This window comes from Crocodylus porosus, unplaced genomic scaffold (assembly GCF_001723895.1).
Source record: "Crocodylus porosus isolate Cpor-Errol unplaced genomic scaffold, CroPor_comp1, whole genome shotgun sequence".
Lineage (NCBI taxonomy): Eukaryota > Metazoa > Chordata > Crocodylia > Crocodylidae > Crocodylus > Crocodylus porosus.
In genome coordinates, this window is record NW_017728930.1 from 571,141 (window position 1) to 595,297 (window position 24,157).

The following is a 24,157-nucleotide window of genomic DNA, read 5'->3' on the forward strand; positions in this document are numbered from 1 at the left end:
CCCGCGCCGCAGCGCCCTCTGGCCCGGCGGACCCGCCGCGCCCCGCCCCTTCCTGCGCAGGGATTGGCCGCCGGCCGCGGCCGGACGTGATGCACCTGTCATCGGCTCCGCGGCACCTCGCGCCGCTGCGGGTCGGGGGAACGCGGTGAGGAGGGGGCACGGCACGTGCGGGCCCCTGGGCACGTGGCGGGAGCGCGGGGCCCCTGGGCACGTGGGCTGGGCGTGGCGCCCCTGGGCTGGCGGTGTGGGGGCTGGGCACGTGGGGTGGGCGTGGGACCCCTGGGCAGGGCACGTGGGGCCAGGGAAGGGCGCGGGACGGGGCAGGGGCTTGGTGGCCGCAGGGTGCTGGAGGCCGGCGGCGGTCGCAGCCTCCAGTCCGGCCCTGCCTGTGCCAGCGCAAGCCCCGGCTCTTCCTGCACCTCCTGGTGGTCCCCGCTGCCCCCGCCACCTCCCCTCTCGTGCCCGTGCCCGTGGTCGTGTCGTCGCACAGCCGGGCTTTCCCGGTGCCCTCCCCCGCACCTTCCCCTCCTGTGCCGAGCCCACGAGGGCAGAGCCGCGTTTGCCTTTGCAGGCCTTTGACATGGGGAGTGCGGGGGCTCGTCTGCAGGTCGAAGTTGTCTGCCACCCAGCTGCTGTGGTTAAACCAGTTCCCCTTGCCCGCACGGTGAGGGCTGACAGCCCAGCCCTTGCGGATGTGGGCAGCGAGCAGCAGTGCCAAAGTGTGCTTCTCCCGCTGCCACTTCCCTGTGGGCCCTTTCTCTGCAGGTGTCGCGGGCGTGTCCCGAAGCCCAAGCCAGGGGCTGGTGTGGCTAATAGTTAACAGCCTGGTTAATGAGTCACTCCTCTTTCTCCAGGGTGTCCAGCGCTTTGTAGAATTGCAGTGAGGGCGGGATCAGATCCGGCTGCGCAGGCAGATGGGAGTGAACCACCTCTGCTCCAGCATCTAGCTGATGCCCGGCAGCCGTGGGAGGACGCGGCGCCCAGGTGGCGGCAGGAACCAGAGGGGGCCGGTGGGGGAAGGAGATGAACCCTGAACTCGTGTGACCTTCCTCTGCCTCGCCTGCTTACGGCGGGAGCGGCTTTGCCCTGATCTCCAGCTTGAGGCTGTGTCTCCTGCACTGAGCTCCCTTCCCCCGGCACCCTCAGCTACATAGCCCAGGGACAGGGCACGTGCAGCGAGGCCGCAGGGAGGGAGCAGGGCCCTGTGACGCAGCGGCTGAGGAGAGTCAAGCAGTCAGAAAGATTATCCCTTTCTTCTGCCCGTCAGCAGCATCCACAAAGAACAGGACAAGGGGCCATTTGCTGTGGCCAGCTTGGGGCTGAGGGTGTCCAGGCAGGAAGCCGTCTCCCAGGTCCCCAAGGGGATGCTGGACAGTCAGATGCCAGGTCCCCAGGCTGTATACAGGATAGGCGGGTCCCACAGCCAGCATTGCTGTACAGGGCACTGATTAAATGACAGTGCAGGAGCTATGTGGACAAAGAGCAGGGGCCTACCTCTTCCAGGAGGCTAGAAGTCACAGGGTCACAAGCTGTGTCCTGGCAGCATGTTCGGGGAGAGTTTCGAAGTGGGCTGTGGGACATGGTGGTCAGGAATCCTGGCCATGTGCTTGCTGGAGGCCTGATCAGGCCCACGCTTCTCTCGGCCAGGGTGTAAAGGGCTCTCTGTCTCCCTCTCTCTGCAGCCCGTTTGTCTGATGCCGCATTGGAGGTGGCAGGTGCCATTATGGAGTGTGATGGAGGCCACACTGTGTATCCGCACGTGCCTTTGGCTGACTGTAACCATGATACCCTTGCTGATGCCAAATGGACTTGCCCACAGTGCAGAACTCGAACCTGGAGCTGAGACCTCGGGGAAGGCCCGAGGCTTCGGCGAGCTTACCTGGGCAGTGAGCCTCAACGTGCCTGAGGGGGCTGCCTCGTCCGAGGAGGAGCTGGTGCGGCAGGCAGATGACCTGGCCAGGACTGCTGGCCTGGTGAACATGGGCCGTGTTGGGGAACTGCGGGGCCATTACCTCTTTGCCTACCAGCCAGCCGGGCACATGGGTCAGGAGCTTGAGGCAGTGCGGAGAGCCGTGGAGGCTTTGTTTGCACAGCACGATAGTGTGCGGTGGCACTCAGAGCAGAAGCTGCTGAAGCGCTCCAAGCGCAGCCTGCACTTTAATGACCCCAAGTACCCCGAGCAGTGGCATCTGGTGAGTGGCCTGTGGCCCCGGGCACCTCTGGGTCTCACTGCAGCTGATGGGTGGCCTGGTAGAGCTGGCAGGGGGGACCTGGTATGACTTGCAAACGGGGAAGGGAAAGCTGTCTCTTGGTGGTGCCATGCCTGATGCTAACAGGCTCGTGGAGGTGGAGGGATGGCCTGTCTTGGTACCAGCCTTGCGCTGCTCATTGTGGAGGAAACGCTGCAGGGTCCCCCCCACCCCACGCACACTCTGCATGGAGGAGGGTTAGTGCCAGCAGCTCTCAGTCTCTGCTGCAGATGGGAAGTGGGGATTTCTGAGGCCTGTGCTTGGCCTTGATCTTCCCCACAAGTGCTTGGGACTGCAGTGCTCAGGGCCCCTTTTTTCTGCATCCCTGCTGCCAGCTTCTCCCCTGCCCTGAACCAGGCCAAAGCTGTAGGATGCTGACAGGACCCCTGGCACCTGTCTGGGGACTGGGAGTGCCATCCCCAGCCAGACCTGCTCTGCTGCTTGGGACCTCCAGCCCTGTCCTACTTTCCCTCATCTCTCGTTTTCTTTTTGGTGTGCAGAACAACAAGAGGAGCCCAGGGAAGGACATCAATGTGACGGGTGTGTGGGAGCGGAACGTGACGGGCCATGGCGTGACAGTCGTGGTAGTGGACGATGGTGTGGAGCACACTATCAAAGACATACAGCCAAATTACGTGAGTACCCAGCTGCCCAGTCTAGGGCACAATGTCCTGGCAAGGCCTGCAGTGAGACTTGGCTTCTGGGCAAAGCTTAGCAGGAGCCAGCCTTGGCCCCTTCGCTTCTGTGCCCAAGGTGGAGGCTGCTCGACTCTCCAGCCCCCATGGTAAAAACCAAATGAGTGGAGGCCATGGGCCCAGTCATCATTAGGTGACAAAAGGAAACTGGCAAGGACAGAAAGGATGGTGCCTTGAAAGCCCAGGCGGCGCTGGAAGCTCAGCAAGCTGGCTGGGACGAGAGAGAGGATGAGGAGGCATTGCTGGATGCTGAAGCATCTTTGAATTGGACCCCCCCCCCCGACATGGAGTGGTGCCCAGCACTGGCTCTGGCTACACCTTTTCTGCAGGGATAAATACAGGTGTTCAGGCACAAGGCCACATGGACCTTGCCTCTGAATTCCTGAGGCTCTCAGTATTAAGTCCTGCTTTCCTCAGAGAAAGCCTCTAACCGGGGGTGGTGGGTGTGTTCTCAGAGCCCTGAAGGCAGCTATGACTTGAACTCCAATGACCCTGACCCCATGCCCCACCCAGATGAGGAGAACGGGAACCACCACGGGACGCGCTGCGCCGGTGAAATTGCGGCTGTCCCCAACAACAGCATCTGCGCCGTGGGTGTGGCCTATGGCAGCCGCATTGCAGGTGATGTTCTCTGTGGCCAGTGGCGTTTTGGTCCTCTCTGCTGTGCTCACTGGACATTTTTCCCTTACCTCGGGGTGAGGGGTGGGGCTTGGCTGGCCTCTGCTGGCATCACTCCTGTGTCTCTGCCATCCTGGAGGGCCTGGAAGAAGTCCGGCTGCCAAGATCTGAAAGCCACTGTGTCCCTGCTTCCCCGTGACACTAGAAACACCTCCCCTGGTGCCATGTGACACTACCCAGGCCACGTGAGCTCTTGCCTGCCTCAAACTCCAGCCATGCAGCCAAAAGCTTCCTCTTTGGTTGAAACAGGCCTTAGATAACACAGCCCCTGGTGCAGAACCACGTGCAAAACAGTTCGTCCGCAGCATCTGTCCTGCACCATGTGCTCCCGGGGAAGCCAAGCACTTTCCCATCCCCTGGACAGTCCTGGCACTGCCTCACGCTTGGTCTCAAAGGCTCCTTGGCTTGTACATGGGCCTGGCTATATTAGGAAGCCAGTTCTGGTTGCCTCTGCCCTTTGGCTGTGGTGGCTGCAGAACTATGGACTCCGTGCTACACGCTGCACCCCCTTGAAGCCCACTGCCTCAGCTCAGGGTGCAGGTGTTTCTGTGTCCAGCAGGTGGTGCTGTTCTCCTTAGAATAACCCCACCCCATTTCGCAACCCCAGGGACCCCCTTCAGTCCCACAAGATCCCAAAATGCTTTGCAGGCTGTGCACAAAGAGACCCCTTTGCTTGCTGCCTGCATGCAGCTGTGTCTGGGGAGGAATACAGCAGCTATTTGACAGCGCATGGTGCCACAGCACAGAAGTTGGGCCTGGAAGACAAGGGGGTTGTGTCCAGCTGAAGCAGAGGAGGGGGTGGGAACAGCACTGTATGAGCTGACTGGTGTCTGGGAGGCCTGAGCACACAGCCGTGTTCTTGCACAAAGCACCAGGGCTTTTTGAGTCCTACGGAGGCCACACGTGACATGTTTTGTTTCACCTGAGTCCCCTGCCTCACTTCTCCATCCCCCAGCCCACAAGCCAAGAGCAGGTCAGCAAAACAGTGCGCAGTGACCTAGCAGGTACCAGGAGCACCCCATTTCCAGACTCACTCCTACCTGCTGCCCCATGCTGTGCTGGGGGGATATGACTCATTAGCCTGGTCCCCCAGTTTGCCAGGCCAGGATGAGCCCATGTGGCTCATGCGCTAGTGCTGATCTGCAAACGGCAAACCCAGAGAGCCAGTTTCGTCTGGCTGAGGGGGAGCGTGCCCCAGCTGCAAACCTGTGGAGGCTTGTTCCTGCTAATTGTGACACTAACTGTCCTGTGCTGCACAGGCATCCGGGTGCTGGACGGTCCTCTCACCGACAGCATGGAGGCCATCGCGTTCAACAAGCACTATCAGATCAATGACATCTATAGCTGCAGGTGAGCCCTGGCCTCAGGCTGTGGGGCAGGCAGGGGCTGCTACAGCGTAGCAAGCTGGATGGGAGCAGCACTGTGGCCTTTGCGCCTGTGGGGCCAGCCAGAGCCTGCTGTGGGGAGCACTGGCAATGCCTGGGCTGTGGTTCGTCTGCAGTTGCCAAGCTGCTGCCGCCTTCCCTCCAGACCCGCTTCCACCCGGCTCCTCTGTTTCCAATTAGCAGCTCAGCCGCGAGGCACCAAGATCAACAGCACCGCCCTTCGTGCACTCGCTCCTAACACCGAGCAGGCAGCGTGGGGCTGGCTTGCTCTGCCCCTGATAGCTTCTGCTGGGTCTGAGGACAGCACTGGTAGAGGGGCCGCAGACAGGGAGCCCCCCAGGGTGACAGGGAGAGTTGGCAGGTCTCTGGTGCCCTTTGCAGAGGGTTCTTCAGACATTTTTGAAAGTTCTGTACCTTCCTGTGGCAAGGATGGCTCGGGGTTGTTGCCCCCCACCTCGAGGAGGGGGCTGGAGTGCAGAGGAGGGCAATGAGCTCTCAGGATCATACAGCAGAGCTGGGGGAAGGATCCAGCAGCCCTGGTTCCTGCTGTGCTACTTCAAGCAGCAGTGGCCATGGTATGCAGCCCAAGGGCAGTCTGCGGGCTGTGGTTTCAGGGCTTGCTCAGGGTCTCACACAGTGTGATGGGTTCATGTTGTCTTTCCGCAGCTGGGGCCCTGACGACGATGGCAAGACTGTGGACGGCCCTCATCAGCTGGGAAAGGTAGAGTGGAACAGGGGCCAGCCCCCTCCCCTCCCCCTCCCCCTCCCCCTCTCTGGCAGGGACAGGCTGGAGTGGGGCACATCAGGCTACTGGGAGCGTGCTCTTGAGTGGTGACGCCTCCCCCCACCCTCCTCCACAGGCCGCCTTGCAGCATGGGGTCATTGCTGGTCGCCGAGGCTTTGGGAGCATTTTTGTTGTGGCCAGCGGCAATGGGGGGCAGCACAGTGACAACTGCAACTATGACGGCTACGCCAACTCCATCTACACCGTCACCATTGGTAAACCAGACCCGCGGGCCTCTCGCATACCTGGCTCCCTGGGCCGGGGGTGGGGGGTGTCCTGATGGGGTGGCTGTGCTCCTTAGTGTGACACCCCAGGGAGCTGAGGTTAGGGCCCCCCATACAGCCCGGATGGCTATGGCTGCTCCACTGGCTGTGCAGAGGCAGGGGGCGGCACTTGAGCTGAGCAGCACTTGTTCTGAGCCAGATAACAGAGCAAAGCCGCTTCAGTCCTGCTCCCTCCCCTGGCAGCACTGCTCACAGCGAGGGTGGGAGGAGACCTTGTTGCTCATCACATCTGCCTGGGGTCTGTGCCTTGCCCAGCAAGCTAAGCACACCTCCAGCAGGTGCCAGCACCTCAGAAGCCCTGTTCCACTGAGGGCCTCTGAGATGGCCTGGCTGGCAGTGCTGGGCCGTGATACAGCGTGGTGGGTGGGTGGCTCTTGGCCCACAGCAGGGGAAGTTCTGCTGTGTGTATCAGAGGAGCTGTGGGAGTCGACGGTCTGTTGGGGAAAGCAGAGTGAAGGCATTTGTCACAGCAGAACTGCCAACCAGGAAAGCACTCACTCAGGTCCAGCTCCCTTCCCTTCCTTCCTGGGTCCACCCTTATTATGTCCCTGTCTCTGACGGAGCTGTTGGGCTGGAAAGTGCTTGCAGCCCCATGTGAAACCTGCTGAACAGCTGCTGCTCTAAGAAAAGTTTCTGGGCCAGAAGGCTGGGAGGGCTCATTCAGGGATTTGCGCCCAAGCTCAGGTCCTGGATCATCACGAGAAGCCAGCCTGGGTGGCGCTGAGCACTGGCTAAGTCAGCACCATGCTGACTGCCCCAAGCAGCTGTTTCAGAAGCACCCTGGCCCCCAGCCTCTGCAGGCCCCATCTAGGACAGGCCACGGTCTTTGTGCATCCAAATTGGCTCAGTCTGAGCTGAGTGAGAACTTGACCTCCCATGGAGCACGGCCTGCAAGAGGGAGTAGCTCCTACACCCTCATGAGACTCCACACGTGGTAGCTCAGGAAGACCCAGAGCCTGCATGGTGCTCGGGGGATGCAGGCTGTGCACGCATGGTGCAGTGGTGAGGGGGTTGGGGAGCCAAAGGAAGAGAGGTCACATGGAAACCATAGATCACTCTGCTGCATACAGAATTGATGATCTGGTCTCTGCATCACCCTCCCTGGTTGTGCTGCGTTGAAACTGCCCCTGTTAGGTCCTGATTTGGCTCTGCCCTGGATGCAAATAAATTGGGAGAGAATGAATTGACCGAGAGGCAGCCCAGGAGAATGGGCAGAGGGCAGGTCTAGGAGCTAGGGGCTCCTGCCAGCCTGCATGCTCAGATGGGCAGGACATGTGAGCCTGCACCTGCCCTGTCACATACCTGTGGGGCACCTGGCCTGCATACTAGTGGTGGGGACAGATTAGCGAGGGGCTGGAGACCGAGACAGCCACGTCATTAAGAAAATGCGGCTAGGAAACCAGAAGTGCTGCCAGTGGCAGCAGCTCTGCTCTGTCATCTGCTGGCATTTTGCCAATTAGGATGAGACTTAATATATCAGTGTCCCAGAATCTTTGCCCCATGGGTTGTAGGGCCCTGTTCTGACATGGGCACCATGCGGCTTGGTCAGGGGCTGCTCCTGGGACAGCACCCCACCCAGTAGGGACAGCACCCCACCCAGCTGGCAGCTGCAGTGCAAAGCGGGGGCACAGCAGCCTTTGCATGTGCCCTATCAAGGTGGCGCTAGGAAGCCCCCATGTCATGCGTGGTGTGCACAGGCAGTGGATGAATGAGAGGGTGGATGCACAATGGCACTTAGGATGGCAGCAACATCCACAAATCTCTGCATTCATGGGGGTGTTCTTTTCCAGGAGTTAATAGCTGGAGAAACAGAGACCCAGAGGGAGTGTGACGGGCTTGAAATCATAGGTCTGTACATGCAGAACCAGGAGCATGGGCCGGGCCTCCCAAATCTTGGCCCTGGGCTCCGGTCAGGAGCCCGTTCTGCCTCTCACTGAGGCCCATCATAGAGACCCCTGTGTTGAACAAAGGCTGTGATGAAAAGTTTCTGCAGCAGGTTCCTTCCTGCGAGGCACAGAGGAGGAGGGTGATGGTGGGTGGCTCAGAAATGACCCCTGGTCCTCTCTGGCCAATGTGTCTCTGAAAGTGAGGGTTGCACAAAAAAGGCCCTGCTCTTCTCCCCTCCTCACTGTCACTGTTTGGGGACACTGACTCCAGCGCATCTCATGCCCCTAGCATTCGTTTGGCCCTGTGGGGCTTCCCCTAGGGGCCGTTTTGCAGTGAGGCCTCTGCTGGAGACGTGGGGCCTGGCTGCTCCCTGCCCCTGCATGGGAAGCCCAGCCTCAGCTACGAGAAGGGCAAAACATGCCACTGGGAGGGGAGGGACCGCCTCTGACCCATGCCCTCTGCTCCGCCAGGTGCGGTGGACGAGAAGGGCTTAATGCCATTCTACGCCGAGGAGTGCGCCTCCATGCTGGCCGTCACCTTCAGCGGCGGCGACAAGTTGATGCGGAGCATTGTGAGTAATGTGCCAGGCAGCCTTTCCCACTCGCTCTCCCGGGCCTGTGACAGTAGGGCCCCAGCACCGACCCTGTCAGAGGTTTGGTTTCAAGGAAGGTGCCCAGAGCGCTGCTGGGGTCCCTGCTCCTCCTCCATGCAGCCAGGGGCTCTCTGCTGGGGACTCCCTGTGGAGCCCTCTCCCTCCTGGAGGATTTTGCCCAGAACATCAGCCTTGTCTGCACTGGTGCCGCTGCCTCCTGGAGACAAAGCTGGGGAATCCCAGGGCTGCCTCAACACCAGCGTCCCCCATAAGTCACCCGAGCCGCTGGGCTGCTTCATCACCTTGGGTTGAGTCTCAGCATTGAAGTCTGAGAGCCCTGGCCCTGCCCCTGCCCTGGCAGATGCTGGGTTTAGGGTCTAACCATTATCTGTTTTGGTCTCTGGGTGAGCACAGACTTTCCTCCTGGATCCAGGCTGGTGGCCTTGCTACTGCGCCCTCCCTGCTGGCTCCCTGCCGTCCCTGACATCAGTCGTGTAACCTACAGCCCCCTGTACTAGTCTCGTGCCTTCCCAGAGGAGCAAATGACCCTAGCCCGGTTACTGCCTGGTGCAGCTGGGGGCAAGTCCTGCACCCCCTGCCCAGACCCAGGGACTGTTCTGCACCATTGCTGCCTGGGGGCAGGGCAGAGACAGCAGCCGGCTCGGAGCTGCCTAACCAAGTCCTGTTCCCCACAGGCGGCTAAGCCTCCCAGCTGGGCTGAGAAATATTTTTATCCATTTCTCCTTTCTGCCAAAGAACATCTTGGCAAAAAAATGTCCCAGAGCTGAACTCTGCTAGGTTCAGGGGATAGCAAGACCCAGTCCCCAGCTGGGACCCGTTGGCTCAGGGCCACTTCCCTGGGTGGGCTCAAACGTGGTACATTCCTCAATTTGGGCTGGCATACCCATGGGACAGGTGCCCTCGGAGGCCCGTGCCCCATGGCACTGCCCCAGTGCTCGGAGGCTCAGAGCCAGGCTCTGGAGGGTCATGAGACTGACCCTGGTGCAATAAGCCCCTTCTCTGCTCCCAGTTCCAAAGGGGCAGCTCAGAAGCAGGGTCCTTCCCCTTCCAGTGTCCCCAGGCTCCACTCTAACATGCTGTGCTTGTCTCCTGTCTGGGACCTGTGCTCAGGGACGTTGGGAAAGTCTGCATTGGTGACAAGATGAACTGGGCTACTTGCAACAGCAGCTGTCCTGCCCCCTTCCTCACCCCCGGCACATTGCTGATCCTTTCAGGGGGGCCCACATGGTAGCAGAGGGCACAGACGAGGATGCGCCTGCCTCCTGGGCCGGGCGGCTGCAGGCTCTCGTTCTCCCTGGTGCACGCAACACTCTGTGCCTCCCGTAGCCCATCTTGGCAGCCAGCTCCCAGGAGGTCCCCAGCATTGTGCACAGCCTTGCTGTCCTGGCCGACGACCTCAGTGCGCTGGAAAGCCAGCTCCTGCATCTGCTGTGTGAGCAGGCAGAAGCTCTGCTTCCAGGGACTGGGGTTCTCATGGGTCAGGGGTCAGCACTGGGCTGGGGAGGTGAGTTCAGCGTGGGTGTCAGATCCTGCCACCCAGAAATCCCTGGGGCAGGGGGCAGGCACTCTTGCACTGCTACCCTCTTCCCATGTGTCCAGGGGGACATGAATTGAGCACAATACCTTGTGTCACAGGCTTGGACCAGACCTCTTCTTGCCCCACCCCACCCTACCCCACCCCAACACAGCCAGTGGCACATGGGAGCTTATCTCTGACTCCTCCATGGTACTGTGGGCCTAGGCTTGCATTGGGAAGGGAAACCCCTACCACATGGGAGAGGGGGAGAGCTAGGCAGAGCAGGTCACGCTCCTGTGTAGTCTTCCGTCCGAAGCAGCTTCCTGGAGCCAGAGTGAGAGAGAGGTGCAGTGTCTCGTTAGCAGACAGCACACACAGTTTGGCTGTGGTGAAGCCGCTCTCCGGGGCAGGGCTGGGATCCTAGTAGCCTCACTGCAGAACAGGAGCACACATTGCTCACAGGCCCAGCATGGGGGCCGGCGGCTGGCAGTGTGGGCTTCCAAGGGAACGTGCTGCTGCGGACGCTGCTGGCACCACTCCTGGGCTGCTCTGGCTCCAGCCGTGCTGTGCTCAGCGGGCACAGCTGGTTGTTTTTGCAAGCTGCTGCTTTCCCACACGCAGGAAGACGGGAGGGGAGAGAGTGCTCCGGGGCAGTTCAAAACTATAGTACGTGGAGGATGAACAGAGCCATGACCCCCTTCCCCCTCCCCTGGGGCTCAGGCTTCCTTCTCTTCCTGTTGCACCTAGAAAGGACTGGGGGAGACGGGGCTAAGAGCACAAATTTGTGCCCCTCCCAGCTAGTGTGCTCACAAATCATCGGGTGCGTTTCTGTCCTGATGATTCTGCGGGCTGGCACAGGAAATCGTCTAGTTTGGGTCATTCCTGGAGTTTACAAAAGCAGGCCAAAGTAGACACATGCTTATCTAGGGGGCTTCAAACGGGGCTGGTCCTGCCTGGAGCGGGCAGTTGGATGGGGTGACCCCAAGGGCCCTGCCAGGCCTTTGCTCCTGGGTTCTGCGGTTCTTCCCTGAGAAAGCCCAGGTGTCCATTCAGGGAGTAGGTTAGACTAAGACTCCTGCAAAGGAAATGCAACCAGTAACAGAGCTTGAGTTTCCCTTTGCAAGTAACTTATATGAAGGCAGCTGGTTTGCATCCCATGGGCACAAGGGAAAAGGAGACTCCCCAGCTCAGGGCTTGGCTGGACATGCCACCTTGGAGCAGGGGGCAGCTTTTCTTTTGCCTGTTCAGGTTCCATCCAGCCTGAGGTCTGCATGCTCTCTGGGGAGGACTTGAATGCCCTTTCCCCCTCAGGAATCAGCTCACAGGAGGCTAGTACAAGTGTTGCACTTCTGCCCACAGGCCTGAGGTAGATGCCTCACGTGGCCCAGGCATGACAGACCCCTTCACCCTTTGCAATATCCCACTCAGCAGTGGGAGCAGCTGGCACCTCAGCTGGGCCAGGCACATCCCTGTACCAGGAGTGCATCCTCTTGCTTTGCAAACACCTTTTAATTATTCCTCAGTCAAGATGGAATTAATGCTTGCAGCAGCCATCTCTACTCTTGTTCAGGCTATAAATGTTCTCCGGTTTCCTTAATGGGAAGAATTTAATATGGTCCCTGGCGCGATGCGCATTTCCTACCAAAATGCATGCTGCTGCCCAGGGTTTCTGGGATAATGCGAAGCCTCTGAGTGGAAGCTGCAGCTGTTAAAAGCTGACAACACGGGCTTGAGCTCAACATAAAAGCCAGCAAAGAGGCTCTGATTCTTGGCAGGGGAAAGCCCACTGCAAGCAGAGAGATGAACGTGCTTGCCAGTTTGCAGTGGGCTTGAGCTGGGTTTCAATTAAAGCTGTTTCATGGTAGGAAGAAGGGCAGAATCATGCCCTTTCACGAGACTTTTCTGATGGTTTCCCTAAGGCTCCCCTGTTGCATCTCATCTAAGCAGACATTAAGGCCAAACTTGACCTAGTTACACTGCTTTGAAGTCAGAGTAAATCTCTGGCCTGCCATGGCACTCATTCACAATTACCTTGGGGGGTCTAAAAGCACAATGTGGCCTGATAGCTTGATTATGTCCCACGCTACGACTGGTTTATTGCTGTCCTGGCTAGCAGCTGCCGTGTACTTCCCCTCTTGACAGAAATGACTGACTGTGGCTGTGTTGGTCCCTGTTAGCAGAGCACTCATGAAAGGCATCTGAGAAAACTTGGCACTTGAGTGCAGGCGTAGTCGTGTCAGGCGCACGGCAGCTCCTCTGCACATGGAGGGGGTTGGGGGCTGCTGGAGGAGCACACCATCCCCCCTGATGTGCCATCAGCTGCTGCTCTTCCTGCATGCAGCCCCTGCCCCAGAGTCCGGCTACCTGAGCTGGATGGCCCCACGGTGCTCGGTGTGGGGCAAGACGCAGCCAGGTGAGCAGGGAAGCCACTGTGTCCTGGGCCTGGCGCACCGTACTATACAATGGCTGTGAGGTGCCGGCTGTGCTGTCCCTAAACGCAGTGCACCGACGAGTGTCTGCCTGGCATCTGTCCTCCGCAGACATGTGCCACATGCTCTGAGCCTGTCTGGCATCTCCTGGGCCCTGAGGGCATAGCTGTGGGTATGGCTTGGTGCAGAGGATAGTCCTGCTGGCCTGTGGCCAAAGCCCCTGCTCCTGGTGTGGAGGTCTACCTCACAAAGCCCAGGAAGCCTGGCTTTGTGCTGGGGATGGGGAGTTATGGCCCAAAGGCTGGAGCTGGGATGCTGGGTGCTGTTCCCCGCTCTGCTGCTCTCCCAACAACTGGGGACAAGCTGACAGTGGCTGGTAGGTGATTTCTGGAGACAGACGTGCTCTTGGCCCTGCAGCTGGGAGGGGAGGCTGCTGTTGCCAGGCCCCAAAATGTCCCTGGATACTTTTCCTGGGGTAGGGAAGGAGGGGAGAACTGTGCTGCAGTGCTGGGGGCTGGGAGAGGGGTCATTCCCCCAGGGGAATCCCTGGAGTCCTGCTGGGGCTTCCTGCTATGAGTCCTACCCTGATGTCCGTGCATGGAGCTTCCCAGCCCCTGGCCCTGCACGGCTGCTACCCCATCAGCTCCAGCCTTCTTGTGGCCCAGGGAAGGCACCAGACCTGAGCTGGGAGGCCGGGGGACGTGTTCCCAGCAATGCTGGCAGGCTTAGTGGTGTGCGATGGGACAAGCTGCTCCTCAGCCATACTGCCCTGCCTAGGGCAGGCAGCATGTGCCAACACGGAGAAGCCTGCGGCTGCTTTTAGTGCTTTGTTTTGTAACTGTGTGACTGGTTGCAGTCTCTGCTCTGCCACAGACTTCCCACATGGCCTTAGCCAAGTCCCTTAGCGTCTCCATGCTTCAGTTCCCCTCCCATCAAAACAGCTATGGCAGCCCAGCCCTCTGGGGCACTGTGAGGACTGAGGCATCTGACAGGCAATGTATCTTCTCTTTTCAAAGGTGACAACAGACTGGGACTTGAAGAAGGGCACGGGCTGCACGGAGGGCCACACAGGCACATCTGCTGCTGCCCCACTGGCAGCCGGCATGATCGCCCTGATGCTCCAGGTGCGGCCCTGCCTCACCTGGCGGGATGTCCAGCATATCATCGTCTTCACAGCCACAAAGGTGAGCAGACAGCCCTGCAAGGGAGGCTTCTCCCTGGCTCTGGCTGCGGGGAGCTCAGGGTGGCTGCTCTGCCCCCTCCACTTCTCCATGTTCCTGACCCGCGCTGGGTCCCACCCGGAAAGTGCAGGAGGCAGGCAGCAGCCTGCTCCCCCAGGATGACCGGCGGGGTGTTTGTCTCAGGCAGCTTTGGGTCTGCCAGAGCCAGAGCATGGCTAGGCTGCGAGCTGGGGCAGCACAGGCCAGGACAGCATGCAGGATGACTTTTTTTCCACGGGAAAACAGGAAGGCCCAGGAAGCCCTTGGCTGTTTTCTACTACCAGGGGCTTGAAGCAGAGGGGGCAGAGCTCCCACTGGACACAGTGCTTACAGTCCCTGCTCCAGGGCAGCCCCTGCTGCCTCCAGTGTGGCCTGGGCTGCAGGAGGAAGCAGCAGGCGCTGAACGAGGCACTGGGATGTGGCACATGGACAGGGTTTCTTTGTACATGGCGATGCCTGTGTGTGCGCATGTGTGTGCATCCCCCGGTTTATGTTATGCAGCAAGATAAAACTTGCTTTGACAGGCAGCAATTTTTTCCACAGTTGGAAGCAGCCACTTCCAAAGTGTCAGGCCTGACCAGTAATGGGAGCCAGACCTGATCCGCCCGCAGGTTTCAGAGGCTTTAGTTCTTCCTTTCAGATAAGGCCTCTTGCCTCCCTGCGGGCTGCGGGGACGGAGGGCACCGGGCACCAGTTGGGGTGTTTCGTTGCGGAGGCAGCACTGCCTTGGGTGCAGCCTGTTCTCCTGTGGCATGGTCGTGGGGAATCCTGACTGTGCCACATTCGTGTTACTCACCCTCCACCCATCTGCAGCTCAGGTGGTGGGTTTTGATGGGCCAGGCCGGCTGGTATCTGTGCGAGCCTACCGCAGGGAGCTGGAAAGAGGTGGCGGGGATGGTACATCCCAGCTGCCCTGTCCCTGTGCGCAGCCAGACAGCTGACCTTGGCCATGCATGGGAGAGACGTGTGCCCCCCCACACCCGGTTAGCCTCTCCAGGGTGACATGGCCCCTCGGTTGTCTTGCAGTATGAAGATCATCGTGCCGTCTGGGACACCAACCAGGCCGGCTTCAGTCATAGCCACCAGCACGGCTTCGGCTTGCTCAACGCCTGGAGGCTGGTCAATGCTGCCAAGGTAATTCACGGCTCTGGCTCCCCCACAGGGCTGCTCCATATGGCCTCCCAGAGAGACAGTGTTGTGGTGGGGCCTGGCTGCTCCTTCAGGGCAGACCCAGAAAAGCAGGGCTCTCATGCCTGACTACCCCCCACAGCATGGCCCAGAGCATGGGCTGGCTGCGCCATGCTTCTGACTTCCACCAGCAGAATCACTCCCTCCATCCTGGCTGCAGAGCCTGGGAAGGGAAGCCCCAGCCTGACCTCAGGTCCCTCAGCCTGGCAGTGCCAAACACTCAGTGACAACAGTGCAGCCATGGCAGAGAGTTCAGCTAGCCCCATACACCCTGCCCTGCAGCCCCTGCTTTGCCAGAGCTCCTCTCCCGCAGCCTCCGGGGTCGGGGGTCACCTTCTAGGGTAGCCAAGGCCTTTGCACCCGGGTGGGCGGCCTGCGCAAGGAGGCTGCTTGGGGGATGAGGTAATGAGCCCTGCAGCAGAGCTGGCTAACCTGCATCCTCAGAGCACTATATATAGCCATGGCTGGAGCCTTGTTTATGGGACCCGACAGGTCTGATTCATGGCCCCGGGAGGCATAGCAGCAGCTTGCGGAGGCGGCGACGCCTGCCCCTCCTCCGATGGCAGGCAGCACTGAGTGCCTGAGCAGGAGGATGCAGTGGTCTCTGCAGGCGGCAGTGAGGCTTGGAGAGCCATGGCAGGGCCGTGGAGCTTGGAGCAGCAGTGGGGAGTCCTGACTTCTAGGTCCTGTGCCCAGCTCTGCCACTGACTCACTGCGAGGCCTGAGTCAAGTCCCTTCAGCTTCCTTCCCACCCCCCTGCAGCATTCCCTCTGCTCTGGGACAAGCTGTGGCCTCCTCTGCTTTGCAGGTTGGTACCACTTCCCTTCACCCAGCCTCTGCTGCCCTAGCCTCACACTCAGGGCTTTTCTCAGCATCCCAGGGTGTGACACCTCACTCCCAGGCCCCACATCAAAGTCCCCACATTAACAGACTGCAGATGCTCACTGAGCTGCTGCAAAGTGCTTAGCAGCAAGGACACGGAGACCTGTGATAGGGGCATCAGTGATAAGGCCGGTCTGAGCGAGACCCAGGCTCAGAGGCTCATGCCTGAGGCCGCGGGGCCGGAGTGGGCACAACCCAGGGTGGAACCCACACATGCCCCCACTTTCTTTCACAGATCTGGGAGTCCGTCCCGTACTTAGCATCGTACGTCAGCCCCGTGCTCAGGGAGGGCAAGGCCATCCCCATCCTCCCGCAGAGGCTCGAGGTTTCCTGGAACGGTGAGTGTCGCCTGGCTCTTTGTGCAGCCCTTTCCGTGGGCACGGTGGCTTTGAGACACAGGGCCTCCAGACTCATGGGGCACCTGCCCTGGAGCCTCCGAGTCCCACCCCACCCTGCCTGCGGGCACCAGTCTGCAAGGAGCTTGGGAGGGGCAGATCCAGGAGGAGGGAAGTGGGCAGCACAGATGACCGCAGCCACATCACTGGTGTCCTGAGCATGGCCTTCAAAGAGGTCCTGTGTGGTCTGCAGGCGAGGGGCCTCTTCCTCCTGTCCCATAGGCCAAGAGAGCAGGGGGAAGCCGGGAGCCCCAGGGAAGAGGGGATCTCTGGCTACGGCAGAGCCTGCATGGTTAAAGCAGAGCAGACCAGGCTTGTGCTGCCTTTGGAGGACGCTGCTGCTTGGCCTCGAGACAGGGGCACTGGCTGGAGGCTGCACTGGAGGGGGATCATGTGCTGCAGCTCCAGACACACCAGGGACAGGAGCAGGGGCTGTGCTGGAGACAGGCCAGGACAAGGAGGGGCAGCAGGGGCAGGTGAGCTAGGCAGGGGCGGCACCGCTGGAGCTACAGGCAGCACAGGGCAGCTGGCCAGGCTTGCTCAGGGCAGGCCCAGGAGTGTTTCAGTCTGGGAATGAGGGAGTTAAGTGTCCAGATCCTTCCCTCCTCCCCTGGGTTACTGCTGCCTCCAGAGGGACCGTCCTGCTTGTTGATCTGCTCCGCCTCCCGGTGCACGATAAGGCTAATGAACGGATGTCTTCGGGAAACCAGAGAAGGGAGTGAGTGCTCCCAGCCGTGGGGCGCTGGGCCGTAGCCAGTCCAGCTCGCTCGGCGGCTGTGACCATGTTAGGTAATGCTGCAGCTCCTGATTTGGCTGTCCTGTCTGCACAAACAAGGCGTCTCTCTGAGCCGCTACTGCGGGGAGGCCTGGCAAGGAAGAGGAGCTGGCATGGTGCAGCCCAGCCCGGGGCTGGTTGGGCTCCGCTGCCCTGTGCCCTTCAGAACAAGCTGCCTTTGTCCCAGGGGAGTTGCCCTCACTGCCTGCATCACTGCAGCATGTGGGCACCAGCACTGCTGCTCCCTGCCCCTGCAAGATGACCCCCATTGCTGGCCCTGGTGGGAGCCCATGGGGGGCTGCCTCTGAGGCCTCAGGACCCCTGACTAACCCTGGGCCTCTGCATTTAGCCCACAGTACCTATGTTGGGTGGCACAAGCAGGCTGAGGGATTGCCCCCCGACCCAGGGCTGAGCCCAGGGCCCTGCCATCTCCAGGGCTGTGGTGCCAACCTTGGGTTGCCTAGCCTCATGCTGCCTGGACCAGCAAGGAGCAGGGCTGGAGAAGCTGGTCCGAGGGTCTCTCCCGGGTGGCAGCAGCTGAGCAAGGAACTCAGCGTTACAGCCCCAGGGGCAGTGCCCCGAGGCCTGCACAGCGCCGGGGCCGGGTGTGCTGGTGGAGTCGAGCTTGTTCACGTCTCGCTCAGAGCTCCAAGTTCACGGCGAGGGGCGGAACAGCCCGGCCAGCTCTGCACGCATTTGCCCTAAAAGGAATTGTGTGGCCGGGAGCAGCATCACAAACAGGCAGCTGGGAAAAGCCAGGGCTCTGTGGGAGCAGGGCCGAAGGAATGCGAGAGGCTGCTGGCGGCCCAGGTACCGCAGGGGTGTCTCAGAGCCAACCTTTGCTCGCTTAGGCACCAAGGGTGTCTGGAGCCGCAGCCGGGGGCTGTAGGCAGGATGCAGGCGAGAATCCTGCATGGCTTCATGGCTAATGAGTGCCATTAGTGAGAGCAGCCCGCAAGAGCTGTTGAGGCCCCGCTCATGCCTGTAGTTTGGAGACAGGCAGGAGCTGCCCCCTGCTCCCTGGCCGGGGCTGTGGGGGCAGCCAAAGGACTAGCTTCACCGAGCTGCGACGCCAGCTCCTGACATCAGACTCGCCAGCTGCGGAGGTGGCGGCTCCATCACTACATGGGCTGGCAGCTGGAGCGAGGGCTGGGAGTCAGGACTCAGCTTGGCAGCTATCTCCCTAGGCCAGTTGCTCACAGCCTGGAAGGGGAGACAAGGCCTAGTTCTTGGGGCACGGTGAGGCTGGGAGGGCTGAGGTCAGCCCTGTGAGTGGGGCCCCCAGCCAGCACGGGGCCCAGGATTAGCTCCTGGTGGCCAAAGATCAAAGGTTGCTTGTGTCCCTGAATCTCCCGGCAGCCCCCTGCCTGCTCTGGCATTTGCAGACTCTGAGTCAGGAATCTGCCCATCCCGCGTGCACGCCATTGAATCCAGATCTAATCCAGACAGGGAGGCCCTGCAGGGAGGGGCCGCCACAGCCAGGGCTGTGGGGAGGGGCACACAGGACAGTGCGGGAAAGCTTCTCATGGCCCCCGCATCCATGCTAATGTCTCAGAGGGCAGGTCCGTTGCCCCGGCCTGCAGTGCTGCCAGGTGTCTGGGGGGCGTCTGTTGTTCACTAACCCTTGTGCCGCCTGCTGCCAGCCCCTTCTGGAACGGTGGCCCCATGTTCCAAGCCCCTTCGCCCCATCCCCATTGCTCTCCTGACTTCACTGCCCCTCACAGCCACCAGCAGGAACCACCTGACTTGTTCCTGTGATGCTGTTCTGCAGCACTGGCGGCATAAGGGATTTTCCTCTGGAGACAAACCTGATCTGTGGGACCAGCTTTCTGCAGGGACAGGTGGCATGTCCTGTGCTCCACCTCCTGCACCTGGGGTGCCCAAGCTGCTCAGTGCATGTGGGAAAAGCAAGGCGCACATGAGCTTCCCATGAAGTCACTGTGCATCAGAGCTGGGGGCACAGCACACTTGGAGCTGCTTCCCCTGGGGCTTGAGGCCCCAGGGCTGAGCGGGCGGGTGGCTGAAGCTCTGTTCATGGCCCGGGGTGGAGGGAGGGAAGAGAAGGAGCAGGAAGGCCTCATCAGTGCCAGCAAGCTGCCCACCCTGCTGGGCATCTGGGAATGCTCCAGCCAGCCCCCTCTTCCCTCTTCCCCAGTTACCCTGGCTGACCTGGAGCTGTCGGGCATGAGGACGCTGGAGCACGTGGCGGTGACCGTCACCATCACTCATCCTCGCCGCGGCAACCTAGAGATCAGGCTCTTCTGTCCCAGCGGCATCATGTCACTGATTGGGACCACGCGGAGCATGGACTCGTAAGCGCAACAGGCACTGGGCTGGCTGATGGGAGTGGCACACCCATGGAGGGGTGGGAAGATGTTTCCTTGGGCTGTGGGGACTCCCATGTAACTCCCATGTATCTCCTGCCCTGCTGGCCCTGGGGAGCTCAGTTCAGAACCTGGCAAAGCCCGCAGATCTGCCGGAGGTGGGTCCGGGCCCAGAGCAAGCTCCTGCACCGACTGGGGCAATGAGGGTGAGGTGTGCAGTCATGCACCTCTCCCCATTCCCAGCCAGTGTCCAGTGCAACTCTTGCCACAGGCTACCTCTGAGCTCCTTGTAACCCAGCCCCCAGGGAGCAGGGCTGGCCTCCGTGAGCTGCTTTGTGTGCTCGAGCAGCGCTGGCTAGGTGGCAACTCACCCTGTTGCTGCCCTGCAGACAGCCTGGGGTCTCACTCTGTCCCCACAGTCTCCCCTGGCTCACACCAGGCCCTGTGTAATGGTCCAGGGGTGCCCAGTCCCTGCACCAGGGCAGCTGGGCCTATCACACCCCAGTCACCGGTGGCAGTTTCACGTTCATGCCTTTCCTCTTGCAGGGACCCCAGTGGCTTCGCTGACTGGACCTTCTCCACAGTGCGGTGCTGGGGAGAGGAGGCCCAGGGCACCTACAGGCTTGTCATCAGGGACACTGGTGAGTCCCTTCCCTTAAGACTAGAAGGGTCCAGGCAGGGTCTCTCCACCCTTGTGCTCTGATATTGGATGTGGACACCTCCTGGCATTGCCTTGGGCTCATGGTGGGGCGGGGGCCGGGTGGGGCTGAGGGGGTGCATGACCCCTGCTATCCACTGCCTGCAGTATTGCAGGGAAAGGAAAGAGCCCATCCCCATGCCAGTCACAGGCTTTCCAAGCAGAGGAGTGCCCACACACATGTCCTCCCATGGCCTGTTCTGGGTGCAGGCTCCCTGCTGCCTCCTGGGCCATCAGGAGTCCTCTGCTTTGGCTGGGAAACAGCAGCACCAGGCGCTGCCTGGGCCCAGCTGGCAGCGTTTGGCCTGACCATGGCACCTTGCTTCCCCAGGGGACAAGACCCTGCCAGCAGGGATGCTGAAGCAGTGGCAGCTGACGCTGTATGGCTCTTCCTGGGCCCCAGATGAAATGAAGCAGCGGCAGAGGTAGGCTGCTGGCCTCATGGGAGCCCTGTCCCCACCATCCACCTGAGTCCTGGGTGCCCTGCTTCCTCAGTGGCTGCTGGTGGAGGGGGTGGTTCATGCGGGTGTTGGGGCCGCGGGCAGAGGCGCCGCATGGAGCTCACCAGGCCGGCGGAGCTATGGCCACCCCTGAACCAAACTGCTCTCACTAGCCCCAGGACTCCATGGGCCATTAATCAAGCTGCTCAGGAGTGCCCCTGTGGGGTGTCTGCACGGCCTGCAGCTCGGCACGGCTCGCAGGTTGTCCCGGCATCCCAGGGATGTAGCACCGGCCCTAGGTGGGGGGAGACTGGGGTTCATCCCATCTGAAGGGCGAGCAGGGGCTGAACCCTGGGAACCGTAGATCCTGGCCTGGGAAACTGCATGGGGGAACTGGCTTGGCAGGCAGGGTCGGGACGGGGCATGGAGCCCTGCAGGGTCCTGCCACAGGTTTTGCAGGGGGCTGGCAGCAGCCAGATGTGTCTGGCCCTGGGAGGCAGGGTGACCTGGCCCCTGCCGCAGAGGCGAGCACGCACGGGGCCTTTCCCACAGGGAGGGGAGGCAGTGGTGCCCCTGCCCCTGGCTGCAGGTGTCTCCTGCCTTCAGGCTGCTGGAGGAGGCCATGAGTGGGCAGTACTTGAACAACGGCTTCTCCCTGCCGTGCCCCCCGGGACTGGACATCCCAGAGCAGGAGCCGTACACCATCACCACCAACACCCTCAAGGTAGCGCCGGGCGGGTGAGGTGGGGCGGGTGGGTGCCATGTCCCCAGCCTGGCTGGACGCAGAGATTGGGGCTGCATGGCCGGGGCTGAGCACAGGGGAGTGCAGCTTCCCCTGGGGTCACCAACTCCATCCCCACACACCAGTGATCAGAGGGATCGGTGCCTGACGCGGCTGCTGCCCCAGGGGAGAGGAGATTGGGGCAAGAGGCTCCCAGACCTTCCCCGGTGCTCCTCGGTGTTCTCCTGGGAATTCTCCCCCTCCCCGGTTCATGTCCCCACTGCCCCACTCTCCTGGGCAGGAGCTGAAGGCGATGCTTCCTCTGTGGGGATCAGCAGGGAACATGAGGCTTCTCCTCAACCTCCCACCTCCAGGCCAGCCAGGGTTGGGACAAGGCAGGGTCCCTGGGAAGCAAGACCGGTTCTAAGGCCCAGCACAGGCCCCAGTTCCTCCTGGCGGTGCCACCCCATCGCACCCTGTGTGGCAGACACAAGTCGTTGGGAAAGGGGGTGGCAGGACACAGGCGTCTGGGGTCTGGCTGTTCTGCTTGGGGGTCTCACGGGGCTTTCTCCGCCCCCACTGCAGACGCTCATGCTGCTGGGCTGCTTCACCGTCTTCTGGACCGTCTACTACATGCTGGAGGTGTACCTGACCCGGCACCAAGTGGCCTTTGACCTGACGTGCCATAGCTCCTCCGCCTGCAGGTGGTACCACCGGGGCGGGAAGCACCGGACCCTGGAAGACGGGATGGAGATGGAGTCTGTCCTGCTCTACACAGAGAAGGACATGGAGGAGGTCGAGGTGGAGGCCGAGCCCCCCATGCCCAGCCTGGGGACACAGGGGGATGAGGCTGGCTGGAGCCCACTGGCCCCCAAGTTCTCCACCGGTGAAAGAACCACGGGCTTTCATGAGGGGGCTCGTGCAGGTCCAGGATACCCTGGCCGGGACATGGCCTCTGAGCTCCTCTTGGCTAGCAGGGAGCAGCAGACTTGCTAGCTGGGGCTGAGGACCTGAGACGCTGGCTGCACCCTCGCCTGGGCACCAGGCACGGCTCTTACTGACTCAGCTCAGCCGCAGCCCGCTGCCGTTTACCACAGGGAGGCGGGCGCTGGTGCGGCTCAGGGGCTAGCACAGCATGGACATGTGAAACAAAGGAGGCTGAGGACCCCACGTTCCCCTGCGCAGGAGCTTTGCTCCCTCCTTACACAAGCTAAACAAGCCTTAAACCATTTACTGAGGAGTCTGCCGGGCAGCGACACTCAGGGCTCCTTGTCTGTGCTCAGCGCGGCCCTGGCCCACCCCCGGGCAGCCGGCGGGAGCCTGGCTACAGGTAGGATGCTCTCCTAGAGAGGAACGCCGGGCCCTGGAGCTGCGCTCCCCGCTGCGGTGCGGTCTGGCTGTGCGTGGCACAGGTGTTGCTGTCTGTCCACCTGTTTGTCTTTCTCTGCACACTGTTAAGCCGTTTGCTTTGTTCTGCTCTGTTTGTTTTTTGCTGCACGGGTGGCTGGGCCCTGGCCTGCTGGCCGCACTGTGAGGGCAGGGGGGGCTCACGCCCAGCCCCTGCTTGGCCCCCAGCTGCCACTGCAGGGCTCCCAGTGACTGTGAGCGAAGTCGTGGGGGTGCTTTCTCCTGGCCCTGTGACTGTGAGGCTGATGCTTCTGTTGGAAGAAGCGCTGGGTGGGCAGAGCTGGGGACTGCTGCTGATGGCAGCAATTCTCCTGGGGGGACACGGAGCCCCTGGCTGGCTCTCGGGTGCTCCTGGTATCGGGAGGGAGCTCCTGGCAGAGTTGTAGTGGCTTGCCTGGCTCTGGTAGCCAAAGCCAAGCCAAGTGCCCGGGACCGGCAGGCTGGTGCCCTGTTCCCCCCTCCCTCTGCAGCCACCCCAGCTCCTGCCAGGGTGGCTGGGATCTGCCCGCTGGCAGCAGCCGCCTCAGGGCTCCATGGGTTCCCCCCGGATGGGTTCCCAGTTGGCTTGCGTGCCCCCATTGGACCAAAGTCAGAGGCAAGAAATAGCACTTGCCCCTTTTGCAACCGCAGCAGCTGCCCGTGTTCCCCCGTCTCTCCCCCCTCCTCTTGCACACACCGTCCACCTCCGTCTGAGCAGAGGGGCCAGCAGGCTCGGCTCAGCCGGGGAGGGCGTTGTGGCCTCACGTGGCTCCAGCCATGACCCACCCTGCTCCCCCTGTGCCGTGCTGTCCCCTTCTCCCAGGAGCAGTGGTGGCTGGTGGGCAGCGGGTACAGGCAGGGTCTCAGTGACCATCACGGCACAGACTGGGTTTCTTTTCTAAGGGTCAGGATTTGATTTTTTAATGGCGAAGCTCTTTCTGTGCCGCTTTCCAAAATAAATTCTTCTAAAAACCGTCCTGGTGCTGAAGCCTCTGCGCTTCAGGTAGGTCCGTCTGTCCCGCCTGTACACCCCCCGGTGCCACATGGCACAAGCCCTTTCAGGGGAGAAAGCACCGCGACTTGCTTTTCCCCGGGCCCGTGCATCTGAGGTGCTGCGCACTGGCAGAGCCAGGCAAGGCCGGAGACAGCGGGCTCAGCACCTCTGGAAATCAACTCCAAATGGTGCCAGTTGCCCACTTGCAGATCGTGGGCACAGCTCACTGGCAGAGCTGATCCAGGAAGGTGTCGGCCCCTGTGCAGCAAAGGGACGCCTGCCTCTGGCCTGGCCGCTGGCTGCTTAGCACTAGCTCTGAGCGCGCAAAATGTTCGGGACCAAGGTCTGATCGAAGTCCTGGCACGCTGGGGGCAGCTCTAACCTGCGAGGTGAGGTGCTGCAAGAACTTAGCACTGTGTCCCCCCGGCAGGATGGTGGGATGGGACCAGGCTCCCCCCAGGCTCTCGCCGACACGACCCAAGACACTGGGGAACAGCGTGACGGGATTGAGCGTGCCAAGGTGCTTAACCACCCTAGAGCCAAAATGGGCCGGGGCATCGGCTGCCCTGCGCTGCAAGCAGAGGGAGGCTGCAGCCAAAAGGCCTGCTCTTCCAG

The 24,157-nt window shown here is 61.2% G+C and overlaps 1 protein-coding gene across 1 annotated transcript; it reads left to right on the forward strand.

The window, feature by feature from the left end:
- Nucleotides 1-84: 84 nt before the first annotated feature.
- PCSK7 (proprotein convertase subtilisin/kexin type 7) lies at nt 85-23,521 on the forward strand. The gene is made up of 16 exons (XM_019543097.1): nt 85-145; nt 1,683-2,192; nt 2,750-2,884; nt 3,400-3,565; nt 4,882-4,972; nt 5,674-5,728; nt 5,868-6,006; nt 8,433-8,533; nt 13,537-13,704; nt 14,767-14,874; nt 16,046-16,148; nt 19,136-19,292; nt 19,851-19,945; nt 20,333-20,426; nt 21,048-21,165; nt 21,748-23,521. Exons 2-16 carry the CDS (start codon nt 1,695-1,697, stop codon nt 22,156-22,158), a joined length of 2,439 nt encoding a protein of 812 aa, XP_019398642.1. The 5' UTR covers nt 85-145; nt 1,683-1,694; the 3' UTR covers nt 22,159-23,521.
- The last annotated feature ends 636 nt before the right edge of the window (nt 23,522-24,157 follow it).

Excerpts from the sequence above, each read along its gene's own strand:
- PCSK7 (XM_019543097.1), top strand. The coding sequence starts at position 1,695 with ATGCCGCATTGGAGGTGGCAGGTGCCATTATGGAGTGTGATGGAGGCC. Across the intron at positions 3,566-4,881 it reads CTATGGCAGCCGCATTGCAG|GCATCCGGGTGCTGGACGGT; the intron begins GTGATGTTCTCT and ends TGTGCTGCACAG. Across the intron at positions 14,875-16,045 it reads GGCTGGTCAATGCTGCCAAG|ATCTGGGAGTCCGTCCCGTA; the intron begins GTAATTCACGGC and ends TTTCTTTCACAG.